The sequence below is a fragment of the Muntiacus reevesi genome, chromosome 4 (assembly GCF_963930625.1).
Source record: "Muntiacus reevesi chromosome 4, mMunRee1.1, whole genome shotgun sequence".
Lineage (NCBI taxonomy): Eukaryota > Metazoa > Chordata > Mammalia > Artiodactyla > Cervidae > Muntiacus > Muntiacus reevesi.
The window spans coordinates 108,310,489-108,328,202 of NC_089252.1; the positions used below are offsets into that span (position 1 = coordinate 108,310,489).

At 57.5% G+C, this 17,714-nt stretch overlaps 1 protein-coding gene across 1 annotated transcript; it reads left to right on the forward strand.

Annotated features, from left to right (window-relative positions):
* The first annotated feature begins 75 nt into the window (after positions 1-75).
* On the forward strand, positions 76-16,929 carry MST1R (macrophage stimulating 1 receptor). The gene is made up of 20 exons (XM_065933662.1): positions 76-5,385; positions 7,995-8,183; positions 8,258-8,386; positions 8,559-8,729; positions 9,463-9,623; positions 9,971-10,136; positions 10,250-10,386; positions 10,802-10,963; positions 11,060-11,153; positions 11,310-11,519; positions 11,630-11,776; positions 11,865-12,027; positions 12,198-12,299; positions 12,378-12,581; positions 12,852-12,932; positions 13,086-13,267; positions 13,395-13,504; positions 13,756-13,921; positions 14,306-14,442; positions 16,433-16,929. The coding sequence occupies exons 1-20, from the start codon at positions 3,589-3,591 to the stop codon at positions 16,686-16,688; spliced, it is 4,764 nt and encodes a 1,587-aa protein (XP_065789734.1). The 5' UTR covers positions 76-3,588; the 3' UTR covers positions 16,689-16,929.
* The last annotated feature ends 785 nt before the right edge of the window (positions 16,930-17,714 follow it).

Consider the following 17,714-nt stretch of genomic DNA (forward strand, 5'->3'; position numbering starts at 1 on the left):
GAGCTCTCTGGGACCCCGATGGCTTTCCCCCCCAACCCCCTGCGAAGCCCCACCCCACCCCCAGTCTGAGCCCCTGGTGCCTCTCCTGTCACTCCTTGGTGGGATCCCCAGCTGTGTGCCCCGGAAGACTACCCAACCACCTGGGAGCCCTGGCCAACGCTCTGCTCAAGGGGCTGCTGTTGTTCAGCAGGGGCTGCACCAAGCGAGACGGGGACAGCCAAGGGGGAGGGCCTGAGCCCCGGCATGGCTGGGACTTGGGGAGGTGACCTAGTGGTAAGCACAAGCAAAGTCAGAGTCCAGCCTCGCTGCAGCTGTAGGCCTCTGGGAAAACTGCCCCAGCTTGGGCTTCCTCATGAAGGCTGTCCACCTCAGCTCCCCTACCTCCAGCCAGCACATTCCTCAAGGTGGCCTCAAGAGTAAGCTGGAGAACCTGAAAGAAGACCCAGCTGACCTCGTGGTAGGAGTGGATCCTGCCCTAAGAAGAACAGCCGATGCCCTCTTCAGTCACCCTGATGCCTGGCACGGCCCAGCCTACACGGGTCACCATGAACATCTCAGGAGGCTCAGAAGTGAAGGCCCAGCCCCATTCACTCAACCATGAGAACTTTTCTGGACAGAGCCCAAGGCACAGTGCAGAAAGCCTCTACCTTCCTGCTGGAGGCTCTCCCAGTTATGCCACAGCTTAACCATCTCATTGGCCAGGGGAGCAGGAGACCTCAGAAATACTTTGGGAGAATAGTGTCCACGGAATATGGTCTTCAGAATATAGAGTGAATCACCCTCATGCAGTCTGAGTGCCAGACCAATACACTCTGCCACTAAAACAAACCCATGCTAGAGAATGTGTCTGTGTGGGTGGCATGGGCCAAAGATGCACTGGAATGATTCACTTACTGTCCCAGAAAATGGCAGCATAGCCCTTCCCCTTGGCCCCACCCCTTGGCCTCACATCAGATCATACTAGAATGGATTAGGCAGCAGGCTACCTGCCCAGACCTCAAAGCACCTATGGAGCAGCCAGAGGCTTGGTGGCTGCCACTCACACTGCACATGCCCTGCATCTCTTTTTTTTGCCTGCTTCCTGTTTTTATTACTTCCATGAATTTTGGCCAGGGCACCAAACCTGTCTCTGGGGCCAGGGTGATGCCAGGCTACCTGTCTCTGACAGCTACTGGTGTTCTTTTGGGTCAGCGGTCAGCCCCCCCAGTGTCCCTGCTGGCTGCCCTGATCTCTGTAGGGCTCCCAGCTTCTTGCAGTTCAGCACCTATTCTGGGTGGGGGTGGGAAGAGAGAGTCACAATTAGATAAGTGCATATACCTAGGACAATAGGCACCTAGGACCGTGGGGTTTACCTGTTTGGGTAGCAAGGAAGGGACAACAGGCAAATAGGAAAGGTGTTCCTAGTGGAAGAACCTAGTGGAAGAACGTGCAGAGGGATGAACCTGGCATGAAACCTGATATGGTAAAGAAACTGGTATGACAGGTTCACTGGGTTACAGTGAAGCTGGAGGAGTCTTTAAGGCCCAGGGTTCTCAAACTCCAGGGAAAATTCAGGCAATGGGGAACCATTGAATATTTTAAAGCTGCAGAGTGATCTGGATATGTTGTGGTTAGAGAGATCCCCCTGCCGCCACCAGGATGATCTTTGGGTTGGAGAAAGAGGTTGGTGCAAGTTCTCTGTGGTAGCGTTCACAGGGTAGCAAGAGCCCAGAGGGCAAAGTGGCTAGCACTCTTTTCAAGGGCAGTCGGGTAGGTACTTAAGCTGAACCTTGGCCAGGCCTTGTGAATTCACCTTGAGAAAGCACTTGTTCTCAGCACCGCAAGGCCCCACTAGCTGACTTTCCCAACATGGCTTGCCTGCTCCCCTCCCGCAGACCAAGCAGATGAGGAGAGAGGAAAGGGCACTCTATCCAAAACCAGGGCTGCTGTCCAAAATCTAGGCTACCTAAGAGGAGATGCCAGCCTGGAGGCAGTCAACAGCTTGGCCACATGATGGCAGCAGAGAACCAACTGTTGACTACTGCACACCCACTCCCCCCTCCCAAACAGGTGACCAGGGAAGGCCCTTGAAATGTATTACCAATCCCTAGAAGTCTTTCCCAATATCTTGAGCCAGGATGGAGGTCCTAAGAACCCATGCCTCGGTGCCAGGCAGGGAACGTTTTATTTCAGTTTTGTCCCGTTTGACTACCTTTTAGACATGTTGACTGTGGAACACAGGAATGGTGCCATAATTTCTGAAGGTGTCTATTCATTTCCGGGCAATTCAGATTAGAGAAGGGAGTGCCTTTTATGTTGCCTCAGGCGCAGTATCTTTCCAGCACTGGGTGTGGCCACCCTGTGCTCTTCCCCACCTCCCACCAGTTGCTCCAGGAGCTCCAACCTGGAGGGGTAGGGGAGTCCTGAATTAGGAATCGGTGAAGGGGGGTGTAAGTTATTCAGAGTGAACTGTGCTGGGGTAGGTGTAGCACAGGGTGTATGGGACCCACAAAATGGACTTGGCACCATCCAGACTTGGTAGGCTTCCTGGAGGAGATGCCATGTTCGTTGCAAGAGAAGGAAGGGGAAAAGGTGTTCCTGGAAGGAGGAACTAGGAGTATAGGCTGGAGATGAGTGGAGGAGGTTCTCATAGGGCCAGGCTGAATCTTGTTGGGCTGTCTCCTCTCCTCACCCACACTCCTTACCCTACAAATCTCTGGGACTCACAGTTCACAGGTCACTCAGAACTCAACCTACGGTCACTCTGTGAAGCTCTCTCTCTCTCCAGGGTCCAGGCCCACCTGGCTGAGGGGACTATCAGGCTAAAGATGTCCCCCAGGACACTCCGGTGTTGGGGGGTGTGGTTCCCAAGGAGCAGACGCTGAGAGATGGCAAGGGCAGACCTGGGTTGACTCCCCTACTCTCGCCCTACACAAATCACAGCCTGGAGAGAGAACTCTGGGCAACCACCTCATTTCAGAGACTGAAAGCCTGAGGCCCAGCAAGGCTAAAAGAACAGGTTAGAGGTGCCCTGAAAGCCAAAGCCCATGTTTCCCGCATTTCAGGGAGGTGCTGGAACAGAACCAGGAAGGAAGGCCAGCACTTTGTGTTCTGTTGTCCCCATCCCTACAGCTGCCACCTACTGAGGCAGTAGTAGACAGACCAGAGCTAGGACTGGGCCTCCATGTAAGTTGTTTCTCCTCTGACTCTAAGATTCAGCCAACAGTGTGGGCCCCATCTTATAACTCCCACTGCCCTAGGCAGGCCGGATGCAAGGCAGTAGCCTTTGACCACCATCCTGTCGCAGTCAGCCCAGAGCAGGTTCACAGAGGGATAGTCCCAGAAGGGAATGGCAACCCACTCCAGTATACTTGCCTGGAGAATCCCACAGACGGAGGACCCTGGCATGCTACAGTCATAAAGAGTCGGACACGACTCAATAACACTTTCACGAAGGATAGTGCCACTCCTGGGGTCTCCTCACACCTCCCCTGTGGTTCTCCACACATTCCTGGCTTCTGATCCCCACAAGGAGGGTCCCCTGGGCCCTGACCAGGAACGAGTGTCTGAGGATGTTGCTGTATCCTGGAGCCGAGAGAAGGATACCAAATGGTCCTCAAACCCGCTGGGGCAACCCCTCCCACTTCCGCCCAGTCGATCGTCGCGGGGCGGGACAGGACAGCTCAGATGTTAAATGTCTCTCCGGGCCTTTCCACACCCACTCACCCACAGGCCACTGAGGAAAAGGGGCCCAAGCGTAGGTGTAGGACCCAGGCTTCCGAGGGCGGGGAGAGTCGGCCAGGCAGAGGGGCTGGGCTAGGCCAGCCAGCCAGCCAGCAGGCCCCGCCCACAGCCCCGCCCCCACGCCCTGGTCCCGTCCCCCGCGCCCGGGTAGCTCCGGCAGACTTTGTTCTAATCTCCGGCTGGGAGCGGCAACAAGAGCAACAGGTGAGGCGGCCTCTCTGTCTGCGTGTGTCCGCCCGCGCCAGACGCTCGGACCCTGTGGGCAGGAGAGGGCGGTGGGCATCTCAGGAGTCCTGGTGGGGTCAGCTGCCCCAGGGCTGCCAGGATCGATACCCTCGACGCGGGTCCCAATCCAGACTTCGAGTCTGCTCCCAGCCAGGCCCGGGTCTGCGGGAACCTCCACCGGGCCCTACCTGGGCCTTGATGGAGCTCCACCCGCCGCTGTTGCAACCTTTCCTCTTACTGCTGCTGCTGCTGCCGGCGCTGCCGGCGGTGCCCGAGACTGGCGGGTCCTGGCAGTGCCGGCGCATCCCGTATGCTGCTTCCCGCGACTTTGCTGTGGAGTATTCGGTGCCCAGCTTCTCCGCCGGCGGTCCGGTACAAGCCGTTGCAACCTACGAGGGCGGCAGGGAAGGGAGTGCGGTGTTCGTGGCCACACGCAATCGTCTGCATGTGCTTGGACCTGATCTGAAGCCAGTTGAGAGCCTGGCCACCGGCCCTGCTGGGGCCCCTGGCTGCCAGACGTGTGCGGCCTGTGGCCCAGGCCCCCACGGCCCGCCGGGAGACACAGATGCGCAGGTTCTGGTGTTGGAACCGGCTCTTCCCGCACTGATCAGCTGTGGCTCCAGCCTTCGTGGCCGCTGCTTCCTGCATGAGCTAGAGCCAGGCGGGACAACCCTGCACCTGGCGCCACCGGTCTGTCTTTTCTCAGAGCACAATAGGCCAGAGGACTGTCCCGACTGTGTGGCCAGCCCTCTGGGCACCCTCGTGACCGTGGTTGAGCAGGGCCAGGCATCCTATTTGTACGTGGCATCCTCACTGGATTCGGCGGTGGCCGCCAGCTTCAGCCCACACTCGGTGTCCATCCGGCGGCTCAAGGCCGACGGTTCAGGATTCGCAGCAGGCTTCGCAGCACTCTCGGTGCTGCCCGAGTACCTCGATTCCTACCGCATCGAATACGTGTACAGTTTCCACGCCGGAGCCTTCGTCTATTTCCTGACCGTACAGCCCACCGACGTGGCAGCCGCTCCTGGCGCCTTGCACACGCGCCTGGCACGGCTCAGCGCTGTCGAGACCGACCTGGGCGACTACCGAGAGCTGGTCCTCGACTGCCATTTCGCCCCTAAACGCCGGCGACGCACGGCCCATGAGGGCGGGCAGCCCTACCCGGTGCTTCGGGCAGCCCACACTGCTCCAGTGGGCGGCCATTTGGCCACTGAGCTGAGCATCCTTGAGGGCCAGGAAGTGCTCTTCGGGGTCTTCTCAGCTAGCAGAGACAGCAGCCCAGGTGCAGATCCCAACTCTGTGGTCTGTGCGTTCCCCGTTCACCTGCTGGACACTCTCATCGAGCAAGGCGTAGAGCGCTGTTGTGAGCCTCTGGTCCCTCCCGGCCTCCGGCGAGGGCTGAACTTCTTCCAGTTGCCCAGTTTTTGCCCGAATGCGGTAAGCAGAAGGAAGCAGCTCTCTCTTGTGAGCAGTGCATGTTCACTTCCCATCCACCGCTGAGAGGGTCTGGGAGGGGGAAGGTAGGCAGGGAGAAGCTTTTTCTTCCACCCAGTTTCTTAGGGGGAGTCAGTCAAACGCCACACTGAAATCTCATCTCCTGGCTAGGCTAGATGCTGTTGCTAAACCCTTTTCCTGTTTCACCCTCTCGCTTATCATGGCCTCTTGCTTTTTTGGGTAATTTCCCTGGTTATGGGAAAATTGGATTGCATCAAAACTGTTTCTCTGCCAGGCACACTTCCAAACTCTGGGTACAATGGTGGTTGTCCCTTTCTACCTGTCCCCAGTTCATACGCTTAGGGACACACACACAAAACAGCCCCTCACCCCTGATCCACAGGCAGATACTCACATATTCACCCAGACTCACATCTACTTACCAACACAGTTTCGTTTTCCCTGTGGGAAGCTTGTTTTGCTCTGCTTTCCCAAGAGGGTGGGGCAGGAGTTGTCAGAGAATGCCCCCCTCTACCCCTGTTCCATAGATCCTTCTGGGCGTTGGAAGTTGGGGGCTTGTCAGGGAGCCTGCCTGCCCTAGGCTTTGTGGACCCACTCAACACTGATTGCTCTCTGTGGGGTGACTGGGGGAGGAATTAGGACATAGTGGGAAGGCAGCCTGGCTCTAGTGGATTCCAGGAGACTCACCCCGGTCTTGTGCAAGCAACTATAAACATCTGCTTATGAGTAAAGGCCTAGGAGGGGCTGGCTGGATTGGTTCACCATGCAAGAGTCCCAGGCTTTCTTTCACTGTAGTTGGGGCTCTTCTCATCCCAGGAAGGAGGTCTCCCAGCCTAGGCTGAACTAGGTGCTTCTCCAGGCAGACCCTGCGCAGGTTCCCTTCAGCCATGGTGTTAGGGAGCTGGAACAGAGACAGAGGATGGCCCTTAAAATGCTTTTGCCCTGAGGACAAACCTAAAACTGCCTTCTTGAGGCCACTGAAACAGTCCCACCCTACTTACAAGAGATTAAACCAAGGAAAATGGGTGAATGAATGAAGGAATGGCCTTGGACAAGTGGCCTTTCAGGGAACTAACCCATAGTCACTGGTCTCAGAGTCGTTCTCTACCCTGTGGCTCTGGCCTTGCTGTGACATTCTTTGCTGTCTCCTTTTGCTCTGATTGATGCCCCAGTGGTGGGAGGAGACTTCACACACAACAAAGGGTGGGATCTTCAGCCTCCTCCTCCAGCTGACTCCATCTGGGTTGAGAAGGCCTTAGGGGTGGGAATCCCTAGTCTGGGCTTAGGGAACCCTCACTGCCCTCCTCTCCTCCTCTCTGGGGACTCGGGACCTCTCTCTGACTTGGCTAGGGGTCAGGAGATCAGAAGACACCCGGCACCACTTGGCAGTACAAGGCTCAAAAGGGCTAATCTTCAGCCCTGCCCACAGTCTGGCCAGGCCCCCAGGCAGTGTGTGAACCAGCCTGTCCTGTGTTTGCCCAGTGACTGGGCACATAGCCTCTAGGAGGAAAGCCACTCTGTGTTCCTTATGGCTGCCCTCACGAAGCCTGAGGGCCTCAGAACTGGTCCCTGCCCTCCATGGGTTCAGGTGGGCCTTGAGTCTGGTGGAGCCACCCTCCTCTATGGGATATTAGACACTTCAGTGTTTTCAGGAGGCCGGGGCCCCCAGACAAGCCTAGGAATCCAGAGCTAAGGCCCTGGAGCCCAGGGGCACACAGACAGGGTAGGGCCTCTGACTAGGGTAGGACCTCTTCTCCAGCACACAGCCCCACCTGTCCCTGAGTCATACAGAAAACATCTGGCTGGCTTCCTGCTCGGATCAGGACTTTTACTCACCTCCAGTCGGGACAGACTCCTAGTCCCCACCCACCCATGCTATAGATCCAGTGCGTGGAGTTTCAGGGCCCAGCTATTTGCTGAGCTCTTGCTCTAAGACTTACAATCAGTACTGGGGTCTCAGGACTGGGTTAAGCACACATTGTCAGACAGGGGCCTCCTGTCAGGAGGAGGACCCTTAGGCCTGGCAAGGGAGGATCCCAAGCTACGAGGGCTATAGAGCCTTACCTGCACCTTGCATCCAGCTCCAATACCCTTGCATCCATACCCTCACTTCTGGTTTCCCAGAAGCTTCCACAACCCTGACCTGGGGCACTGGGTGTCCCCCAAACACCTTCCTGCTAAAATCAGGGGAGAAATTAGTGTCTCCTGGCACCCAGGCCTTCAGGCCCTGGTTTATCCCTCCTGTACCTCGAAGGAGATACAGGTAGCGGCTGGAGGTGCCGGAAGATCCTTGGCGTCTCAGGGAGAAGGAATATGTTACCAAGCCCTTGCCGCCCAATTAATCTCAGAGTTCAGTTCCTTAAGCAGGTGGAGACATTGAAGCCTCAAGAGGTGACAGAGTTTGTTGAAATATGGGGCAGGACCAGCAGGGGGCGGGAGAGGACTCTGGTCAGGAACTCAGGACTGTCAACCCAGCTCCTCTCATGGGAGGTGACAAGGGGTGGGAGTTTAGGCCACTGTGGTCCCTGACAGAGGCCCAGAGGGCTCAGTGCATGGAGATGAGCCCTGACTCCTTCTTTGACCTTCCCCAGCCTGGTCTGGGGGCCTCCAGCCCCAACATCAGCTGCCGCCACTTCCCTCTGCTCGTCAGCGGCGGCCTCTTACGGGTGGACCTATTCAACGGGCTGCTGGGGCCAGTGGAGGTCACAGCACTGTACGTGACGCGCCTCGACAACGTCACAGTGGCCCACATGGGCACCACCGACGGGCGCATTCTACAGGTGGGTCCCTCGTCTCCGCGGCCTCTCGTCCCCGGACCCCTGTCCCTGTTTTGCTCACGGCCAACCTGTCCCAGGTGGAGCTGGCCAGGTCCCTCAACTACTTGCTGTACGTGTCCAACTTCTCACTGGGCAGCAATGGGCAGCCCGTGCATCGGGGTGTCAGACGCCTTGGGGACCACCTGCTCTTTGCCTCTGGGGACCAGGTAAGGTGGGCAGGGTAGGGCCTGGGGCTGGGCTGTTGGGAGCACAGGCTCCTGCTCAAATCCAGGGATGCCCTGACGCACAGGTCTCACCACTCTGACTGACAGTAGGACCAGGGTTCTAGGGGGCTGAGCCTCCCCCTTCAGCCACCCCTGAGATACCTGTCTGTCCAAGGTCTTCCAGGTACCGATCCGGGGCCCTGGCTGCCGCCACTTCCTCACCTGTGGGCGCTGCCTGCGGGCACAGCGTTTCATGGGCTGTGGATGGTGTGGGGGCATGTGTGGCCGGCAGAAGGAGTGTCCTGGCTCCTGGCAACAGGACTATTGCCCACCCGAGCTTACTGAGGTATGGCTTGCCCGGTAGGGCACAGTTAAGGGATGGGACCTGCTGGGCCTGGGGTGGGAGTCAGCAAGTCTTAACCATGATCCTCCTCAGGCCTGGGATGTCCCAAGTAGGTATAAGGAGGCCACATTCAAAGACTTTGAGACAGAATAGTACTGAGTGAGGGCTAGCATGTGACCTAGAACAGGGGTCCCCAACCTCCGGGCTGCAGATCAGTACCTCCTGTTAGATCAGCTGCAGCATTAGATTATAAATAAAGTACACAATAAATACAATGTGCTTGAGTCATCCCGAAACCATCTCTCCTCTTCCTGGTCCATGGAAAAATTGTCTCTCATGAAACCAGTCCCTGGTACCAAAAAACGTTGGGGACTGCTGACCTAGAGTTGAAGGGATTCCCAGGTGGCGCTAGCAGTAAGGAACCCACCTGCCAATGCAAGAGATGAGGGTTCAGTCCCTGGGTTGGGAAGAGCCCCTGTAGGAGAGCGTGGCAACCCACTCCAATATTCTTGCCTGGAGAATCCCATGGACAGAGGAGCCTGGTAGGCTATAGTCCATAGGGTCACACAGAGTCATACATGACTGAAGTGACTTAGCACCCAGCGTGCAAGCTTGACCTAGAGTGACTAGAGTGTGTGGCAGGCAAGGAGTATGGCAGAAAACTTAGAGGGAAGCAGACAGGCCTGAGAGTCCTGACCCACAGAGGGACTCAGGCTATGTTCTCCTCCCCTTTCAGTTCTATCCCCGCAGTGGACCCCTAAGGGGCAGCACAAGGCTGACCCTATGTGGCTCCAACTTTTACCTGTACCCTGCCGGTCTGGTGCCTGAAGGCACCCACCAGGTCACTGTGGGTCGAAGCCCCTGCCGACTGTTACCGAAAGGCAACTCAGACCTCAGGTATGACCTGGTCCCTGCTGTTTCTGTCCCTGATGTGGCTAACTAAGCAGCCCGTTTGCTGTGAGATCCTGTCCTCTGCTTGCGTGGGGCAAGCTGCTGTAGCTCTGCTTGTTTTGTGTCTGGGGTGACATCTCTATCCCTTTCTGAGCCTGCATGTGCCTTACCTGTCTGTTGAGTTATGGCCAAACTAGTCCCTGCACCGACAGTTCCTGTTGACCCAGGATTAAGGCATGGGTAGATAGAGGCTATCTTTAAGCTCAGAGGAGACCTGTGATTTGTGGTGGGCAAGCCACTAGGCCTATGTGACCCATCTCCCTGGCTGACCTTGAGTTCCCTTGATGTCCCAGCCGACTGCCCCGGAAGGACTTCATAGAGGATTTTGAATGTGAGCTGGAGCCCTTGAGCACGCAGGTAGCCGGGCCTGCCAACATCAGCCTCACTGTGACCAACATGCCACTGGGCAGGCACTTCCGGATAGATGGCACTTCCATGCTAGGAGGCTTCTCTTTCATGGTGAGGCCGCCTTGCCTTGTCTGTGTCCTTGGGCAGGTGGGCAGTTCGGGCAGGGAAGGGTTTGGAAGGGAGGGCCTCCTATGCCAAGCTAAGCCACCTCCATGCCCTCCTAGGAGCCAGTGCTGACAGCAGTCCGACCCTTCTTTGGCCCTCGGGCAGGAGGTACCTGCCTCACCCTTGAAGGCCGAGGCCTGTCTATTGGCACTAGCCAGGCTGTGCTGGTCAATGGAACTGAGTGCCCCCTGAAACAGTAAGAGCCAGTGGGAAGGGGGATGGGAGGCGACAGGGTCGCACATAGGGGAACCCTCACCAGGGAGGGCTTGGATCCCCAACAGGGTAGGGGAGGAGGGCTCAGTCATTCAGTGGAGGGAATGAACCAGGAAGAAGTGTCTGTTGCTCCCTCCAGCCCAGAGGTGGTTTGAGGATGGTGAGAGAACCCATTATAGTGTCCATTGGCTGCAGCCAGCACTGTAGGGACTCTGCTCCTCCCTGACTTCTTGGAGGCCTTACTGGGACCATCCTGTCTTCAAACAGACCATGGAGTTTGGGCAGATCGGGGGGAGATGACCGACAGAGGAACTGGGAGGGGTCTGTCAGCCCCTGGAGGAACCGGGCCTGGCCATCACTTGGAAGGTGCCCCTGAGCCCAATCCCCCTGTTCTGCAGGGTCAGCGAGGGGCAGCTTTTATGCACCACGCCCCCTGGGGCCGCTACTGCCAGCGTTCCCATTCGCCTGCAGGTAGGGGGCGCCGAGGTGCCTGGCTCTTGGAACTTCCACTACCGGGAAGACCCCATCATCCTGGGCATCAGCCCCAAATGTGGCTATACGTAAGTGTCACCTCCTTGCACACTCTGGTCTCTGAAGGATGAGGGGTCCAGCCTCAGAGAGTACCCCGAGGCCCACCACCCTGCTCTCTTCCACAGCGGCTCCCACGTCACCATCCGTGGTCAGCATCTGACTTCAGCATGGCACCTCACGCTGTCATTCCATGATGGGGTCAGGGCAGTGGAGAACAGGGTGAGCGGGCGCTGGCGGCTGCTGAGTGTGCACTTGCCAGGAGGGAGGAAGGCCACACCAGTCCCCTGAGTTCCAGCCCCAGCCCACGCCGGGTTCAGGGGTCTGGGGTGGCCAAAGTAGGATACCTGGGCTTACTGCTCTCACCTGGGCCCTCAGTGTGAGGGGCAGCTCCCGGAGCAACACAGGTGCCGCCTGCCCGAATACGTGGTCCGAGGCCGCCGAGGGTGGGTGACAGGGAACCTGAGTGTCCGTGGGGATGGAGCCCCTGGCTTCACACTGCCTGGCTTTCGCTTCCTGCCTCCACCCCACCCACCCAGCAAGGGCCTGGCCCCCCTGAAGCCTGAGGAGCATGCCATTAAGTTTGAGGTAAGTGTAGGGGGTGAGGGGTAAGCACAGTGGAGGGGGTAGGGCTGCAGCCTCGCCGAAGGAGCGTGGGGTGGGGGCGCACTGGCCAGCGCCCGTGACTGTCTCTGCAGTACATCGGGCTGGGCGCTGTGGCCGACTGCGTGGCTGTGAATGTGACTGTGAGTGGCAAGAGCTGCCAGCACAAGCTGCGGGGGGATGTGGTGGTCTGCCCCCTGCCCCCCTCCCTGCAACTTGGCAAGAATGGTGCTCCACTGCAGGTAGGCAGCTCTGTTGGCCCTCCTCAGGAGACATGGGTTGGGGGGCGGTCTACAGGCTGGGCCTGAGCCACCACCTAATGCCCCCCAGGTCTGCGTGGATGGTGGGTGCTCCATCCTGGGCAAGGTAGTGCGGCCAGGTCTGGAAGGGGTCCCCCAGAGCACGCTCCTCGGGGTCCTCCTGGCTCTGCTTCTGCTTGTGGCTGTGCTGGCTGCCATACTGGTCCTCGGTTACCGCCGGAGGAAGCAGCTAGGTGAGCCCTACACTGCCAACCTCACCCAGCCCTCACCCCCAAACTATGACGTCTCCAAGCCCCCATAGCCTCTCTCTGCCCAGGCCTTGGGGGTCTGCCCACACCTCCCGGGTCTGGGTCAGCCTCTGGGATCTTGGAGTGGCTGGCTACCAGCAGGCATTTGTCTACAGTTCTTTCTCGGAACCTGGAAGACTTGGGCTCCCTGGACCGGACCACTGGAGCCATGCCTCTGCCTCTGCTCCGCTCAGGCTCTGACTACAGAAATGGCCTTGGTGAGATGCTGGAGGTGCTGGAAGATGGGACCATACTGTCTGCTCCACCAGCCCCTCATTCCCTCTCTTCCTCCACAGCCCCTCCTATCACTGGCCAGGATTCCTCCACTCAGGTTCACAGAATATCCTCCTCAGACAGCGGGGATGGGTCCCGTGTCCCATTGCTGCGGAAAGGATCCATCCAGCTTGGGGACCTGGACTCTGTGCTCCTGGCTGAGGTCAAGGATGTACTGATTCCCCATGAAAGGGTGGTCACCCATGCTGACCGAGTCATTGGCAAAGGTATGGGTGCCAGACCAGGTGGAATGGGGGCAGAGATGGAGTCCTGAGATGACATGGGCTCGAGGAACAGTTGGGCAGGACTCAGCCCCCATTTGCTCATCTGTGAAATAGGAGCTCTGTCTTCAGTGGGTTCTGGTGCAGATTAAGTGGGTATGGGAGGGCTGCAGGCTTTGCCATCACGAGTTGGAGCTCTGAGGTCTGGTTGCCAGTGGGTGGGAGTGGTGTGAGCTCTGGGCCCTGGGGTCCCTCTCACCATCTCTCCCTCATCAGGCCATTTTGGAGTTGTCTACCATGGAGAATACACAGACGAGGCCCAGAATCGAATCCACTGTGCCATCAAGTCCCTGAGTCGTAAGTGGAACAGAGGCTGGGAGGATCCTCATCCCTGCTATGCTACCACTAGGCTCTGTGACCCTGAGCAGGAGACTCTTGTTTCCTCCGTTTCCCCATCTGACCCTTATCAAGGGGTTCCCCACCCTGGGCCTGACTCCAGCCTCCCTGCAGGCATCACAGAGGTGCAGGAGGTGGAGGCCTTCCTGCGCGAGGGGCTGCTCATGAGCCGTCTGCACCACCCGAACGTGCTGGCTCTCATCGGCATTGTGCTGCCCCCGGAAGGGCTGCCCCGCGTGCTGCTGCCCTACATGCGCCATGGAGACCTGCTGCAGTTCATCCGCTCACCCCAGCGGGTCAGTCGGTGCTTAGCTGACCCTGGGTTCTGGGGGGTGGATAGGAGGGGGGGCTTGGGCAGCAGCTGGGCATGGAGCTGCTCTGCCCTCACCTACTGACCCACCTGTGTCCCCCACCCACCCCCAGAATCCCACAGTAAAGGACCTCATCAGCTTCGGCCTGCAGGTGGCCCACGGCATGGAGTACCTGGCCGAGCAGAAGTTTGTGCACCGGGACCTGGCTGCTCGGAACTGCATGTGAGCGGCCAGAGTGAAGCCAGGGGGCGGAGCACCAGGGCGTGCAGCTGAAGGCGCCCCCAGGGAAGGCCCACGCTGCATTCCTTGCTCTATAGCCCTGGGCATGTCCTTCCCTCTCTGGTCCTCCACTTTTCTGTCTGCCCAGTGCAGGCTTGGGTGGGATGCTGTGGCTCAGAAATCCTGTGAGGGCCTGAGATAGATGGGTTCGGGGCCTGGTGATGACCAGTCCTGGTGTGATCCTCCCCTCCCAGGCTGGATGAGTCATTCACGGTCAAGGTGGCTGACTTTGGTCTGGCCCGTGATGTCCTAGACAAGGAGTACTACAGTGTCCAACAGCACCGCCACGCTCGCCTGCCTGTCAAGTGGATGGCGCTGGAGAGCCTGCAGACCTACAGATTCACCACCAAGTCCGACGTGGTGAGGCCCACCTGCCCCAGAGTCCACCCAGCCTCAGAAAACACTCGGCCTTGCCCATTCAACTCTGGATGTTGATGAACCCAGGGAACCCTGTGTTGGGCGGTGCCTGCAGCCCATTTGCCCATCTCTGGGCAGGTATCAGGGCAAGAGGTGGCTCTTCACAGGCAATCCAGGCCTTGCTGAGCCCCAGCTTTGGGCAGGCTCTGGGGTGGTGGGTGGGGACAGAGCAAAGATGCTTGTGAGGTATAGAAGAACAGTTCCGATTTGGGGGTCGAGCCCCTCATTTCCAGCTAGCGGGCTCTGGGAGGGAGCAGACCTGGAGGGGTCCACCTGTCCCCAGATTTGAGCTGAAAGTTGAGTCCCTTCACCTGTCCCCTCCCACAGTGGTCCTATGGTGTACTGTTATGGGAGCTGCTTACGCGGGGTGCCCCTCCATATCCCCACATCGACCCTTTCGACCTTACTCACTTCCTGGCCCAGGGTCGGCGCCTGCCCCAGCCTGAGTATTGCCCAGATTCTCTGTGAGTATATGGACATGGTGATGGGGAGGGAGCTGGGACCTAGAGACAAGAAGGGGAGGAGGGGGCTGGAGACAGAGTTCTTGCCTGGCTTTCTGACTCGTTCTCAGGTCGACCTAGAAAGGGACCCTCTCTGAGCCTCAGTTTCCTCATCTGTGGACTGGTTTCACCAGCATCAGGGCTTGGTGCTAGAAGGAGATCATGGTTGCCATGGTAACAGAATTCCTAACTCAGAGTCTGGGTTGAGGCCAGTGATTTCATTTCCCAGCACTCCTCTCCCCACAATCCCCACCAAGGGGGGCTGTTTTTCATCGCTTCCACTTACTTAACCTCAAGGAAAGGTTCCATTAGCTCCCACACTAAGCCCCCTCCACATCTCCAGATCAGAAATTGTTTTTCATTGGATATAGTTTCAGATTCCCTGTTCCCAGAGGCCTGGCAGCAGCTGTGTTTCATCAATGCCTGTTGGGTGGTTTAGCTTCATAAGCATCACGCATGCCTTAGCCATGCTCAGGTCTTTGAGGTTAGAACGGGAAGAACCAGGTCACAGGTAAAGGTGGCTAATGATTCCTGTCTCACTCAGTTTGTGTTCCAGAAGGGTGTAAGTAACCCTTCCTCACAGCCCTGTCTGCCTTGCTTTTGCTTTTCATTATTTATTTCACTGATGCATCTGCTTCAAAGTCAGGGAAATTAACTTCTGCCTCCGGGTCAGTCTCCCTGAAACAGACTCTGAGATGGAGATTTACATGCAGGTGGTTGTTTCCTAGGTTGGGGGCAAGGGAAGCAGGACTAGGTAGGCAGAGAAGTAGAGCTGTGATGCAGATGTAAAAGAGGCTGCTGTCCATCCCCTGGGATCTCTGGAATTGGGATGGCCCTTCAGAGTTTTCTGAAATTGAGACCCAGAGGCCCGGGTCTTTGCACCAGACATACATCAGTCACTGCTTACAGCTGTCCAGGAGGAAGGTGTATGAGCCTGGAGGAGGCATTTCTTTTCTGCCTAGGGCAATTCCTAGAGGGGACCTCAGTCAAGAGCCATCAGCAACCACAGGGAGAATGAAGGGGGCCGTGCCACCATCCTTTAAACCAGGGGAAGTCCCTTGTCTCTGGGCTTCAGTTTCCTCATCTGCAGAGTTAGAGTGATCACAGTACCACCCACAGAGGTCTGAGAATTATATGAGATTAACATGTGTAGGGCACTTTTAGTATCATTAAGGGCAGGGATGACATTTCCAAGATAAAGGGGCATGTATTAGGACCCACCAGACAAACACAAAGAAACTGCTTGGGATCCATGGTGCCAAAGAAAGTGAAAGAAAAGTGAAACTGTTAGTTGCTCAGTTGTGTCTGACTCTTTGCAACCCTGTGGACTGTAGCCCACCAGGCTCCTCTGTCCATAAAATTCTCCATGCAAGAATACTGGAGTAGGTTGCCATTCCCTTCTCCAGCGTATCATCCTGACCCAGGGATCAAACCCAGGTCTCCTGTGTTGTGGACAGAATCTTTACAACCTGAGCCACCAGGAAAGCCCATATGATGCCAACCAGTAGCCCGACAATCTCAGGGCTTTGAATCCCCATTTCCTCAGACCTGGGCTTCCTTCCTGGAAGACCTGTGATGATAACTGCGATAGCTTGTGAGCTGGGCCCTAAGCTCTGAACTTCATAGGAGTCTTCTCACTTTATGCCCCAACAACTCTGTGATCAGAGAAGGATCCAGAGGCACAGAGAGGTTAAGGAACTTGTTAAGATCACAGAGCCCAGGTCACAGGACACAGGAGCCCAGCCTCTCAACCCCTGAGGCAGTTCGACCTCTGCCAGGGTGGGAAGGCAGGCAGTTATAATAGGAGCTTCCTTGTAATTGGGTGAGGCAAGGCATCAGCCATGTCACCTGCTCTCATCCGCTGTGGCCTGCCAGGGGGCTAACCGCAGGTGGGTAGCCCAGAAGCTCTGGGTGGGGGTGCACCGTGCCCCTAATGTTTTCCTCTCCCCGGTAGGTACACTGTGATGCATCACTGCTGGGCGGCGGACCCCACGGCGCGACCCACCTTCAGAGAGCTAGCAGGGGAAGTGGCACTCGTGGTAGCCGCGCTGCGAGGGGACCACTACGTGCAGCTGCCCGTGGTCTACGTGAACGTGGGCCCTGGTGCCCCTGACAAGGCAATCACGCCCTCGGAACAGTCACCGTCCCCAACAGTGCACAGGAGCCCGGGGCGGCCCCGGCCCCTCTCAGAGCCACCGAGGCCCACGTGACCTCAGCCCCAGGCGGGCCTTGGGGATTGGACCTGCATAGCGCTGGCAGTTACCCCAAGCTGCTTCTGGGCTGGTCTCTGCCGTGTCCCGGCCCCTTCACCTTCAGGGGCACAGGAGGACTACAAGGCACATTGGTCTCTGGCTTCTCAGGGGGAGCCAGTGCAGGGATCCTTGATGCAGTATTTATGAGGTGTCTGCTGCGTGCCTGGCTGCTGGGCACAGGGGACTCAGTGGTGACCACTGGCCCTTAAATCAGTAAATGAACAAATGAATATTTAAGTACACTTTGTGGAAATGCTATGAAAGGAAAAGACAGCTGTTCTGAGGGAATGGAGGACAGCCCTAGGCAGATGAAGAGGGAGATAAGGGAGGCCACCCCAGGAGGTGACATTTTTGCTGGGATGTTGTCAGTTGGGAACTGTGCCACCAGAAGCACCAGAAGCGGTTGAGGGAAGAGAGTTTTGGCAGAGTGAACAGCCCATGCAAAGGCCCTGAGGCTGGAAAGAGGTTGGGTTGGCAAAAAGGCTCCAGAGAACAGGAAGGGCAGGCTAGGCCCACATCCAGGTTACAGGGCCCTGGGGACTTTCAGATAGAACGAAGAGGGGTGGGTTGAAAACCCAGACATGCAGCAGCCACGATGGCTTCTGCTGCTACCCATTCTGCCTGTCCCATTGCCCAGGCCCTAGCCCCCTCCAGGGCTCCCTGCTCTACCCACACCCTTCCCCTAACTGCCCGCCCCCACCCACTGTTAAGCCATGGAGACTTGTCCCCCTCTCCCCCAATCATGACAGCATTGCTCTTGCAGCCTTGAGAGAGATAAGCCTGCAGCAAGGCCTCAGCTCCACACTTTCAAGGCACCAGCTTCGAGGTGCAGACGGCTCAGGCTATTTATACTCGTCAAGGCCACAGTGCAATAGCCACTAGAGGGGCAGCTCCACCGGAGAAGGACAGTATCTTCCTCCTTGGGCTGCTGCTCCCCCATGCCCTTAAGGCTGAGGGGGCCACTGGGCCCGTTTGGGGTGGACA

Coding starts and splice junctions, on each gene's coding strand:
- MST1R (XM_065933662.1), top strand. CDS start 3,589: ATGGTCCTCAAACCCGCTGGGGCAACCCCTCCCACTTCCGCCCAGTCG. Junction 10,137..10,249: donor TAGGAGGCTTCTCTTTCATG/GTGAGGCCGCCT, acceptor ATGCCCTCCTAG/GAGCCAGTGCTGACAGCAGT. Junction 12,028..12,197: donor CCGCCGGAGGAAGCAGCTAG/GTGAGCCCTACA, acceptor ATTTGTCTACAG/TTCTTTCTCGGAACCTGGAA.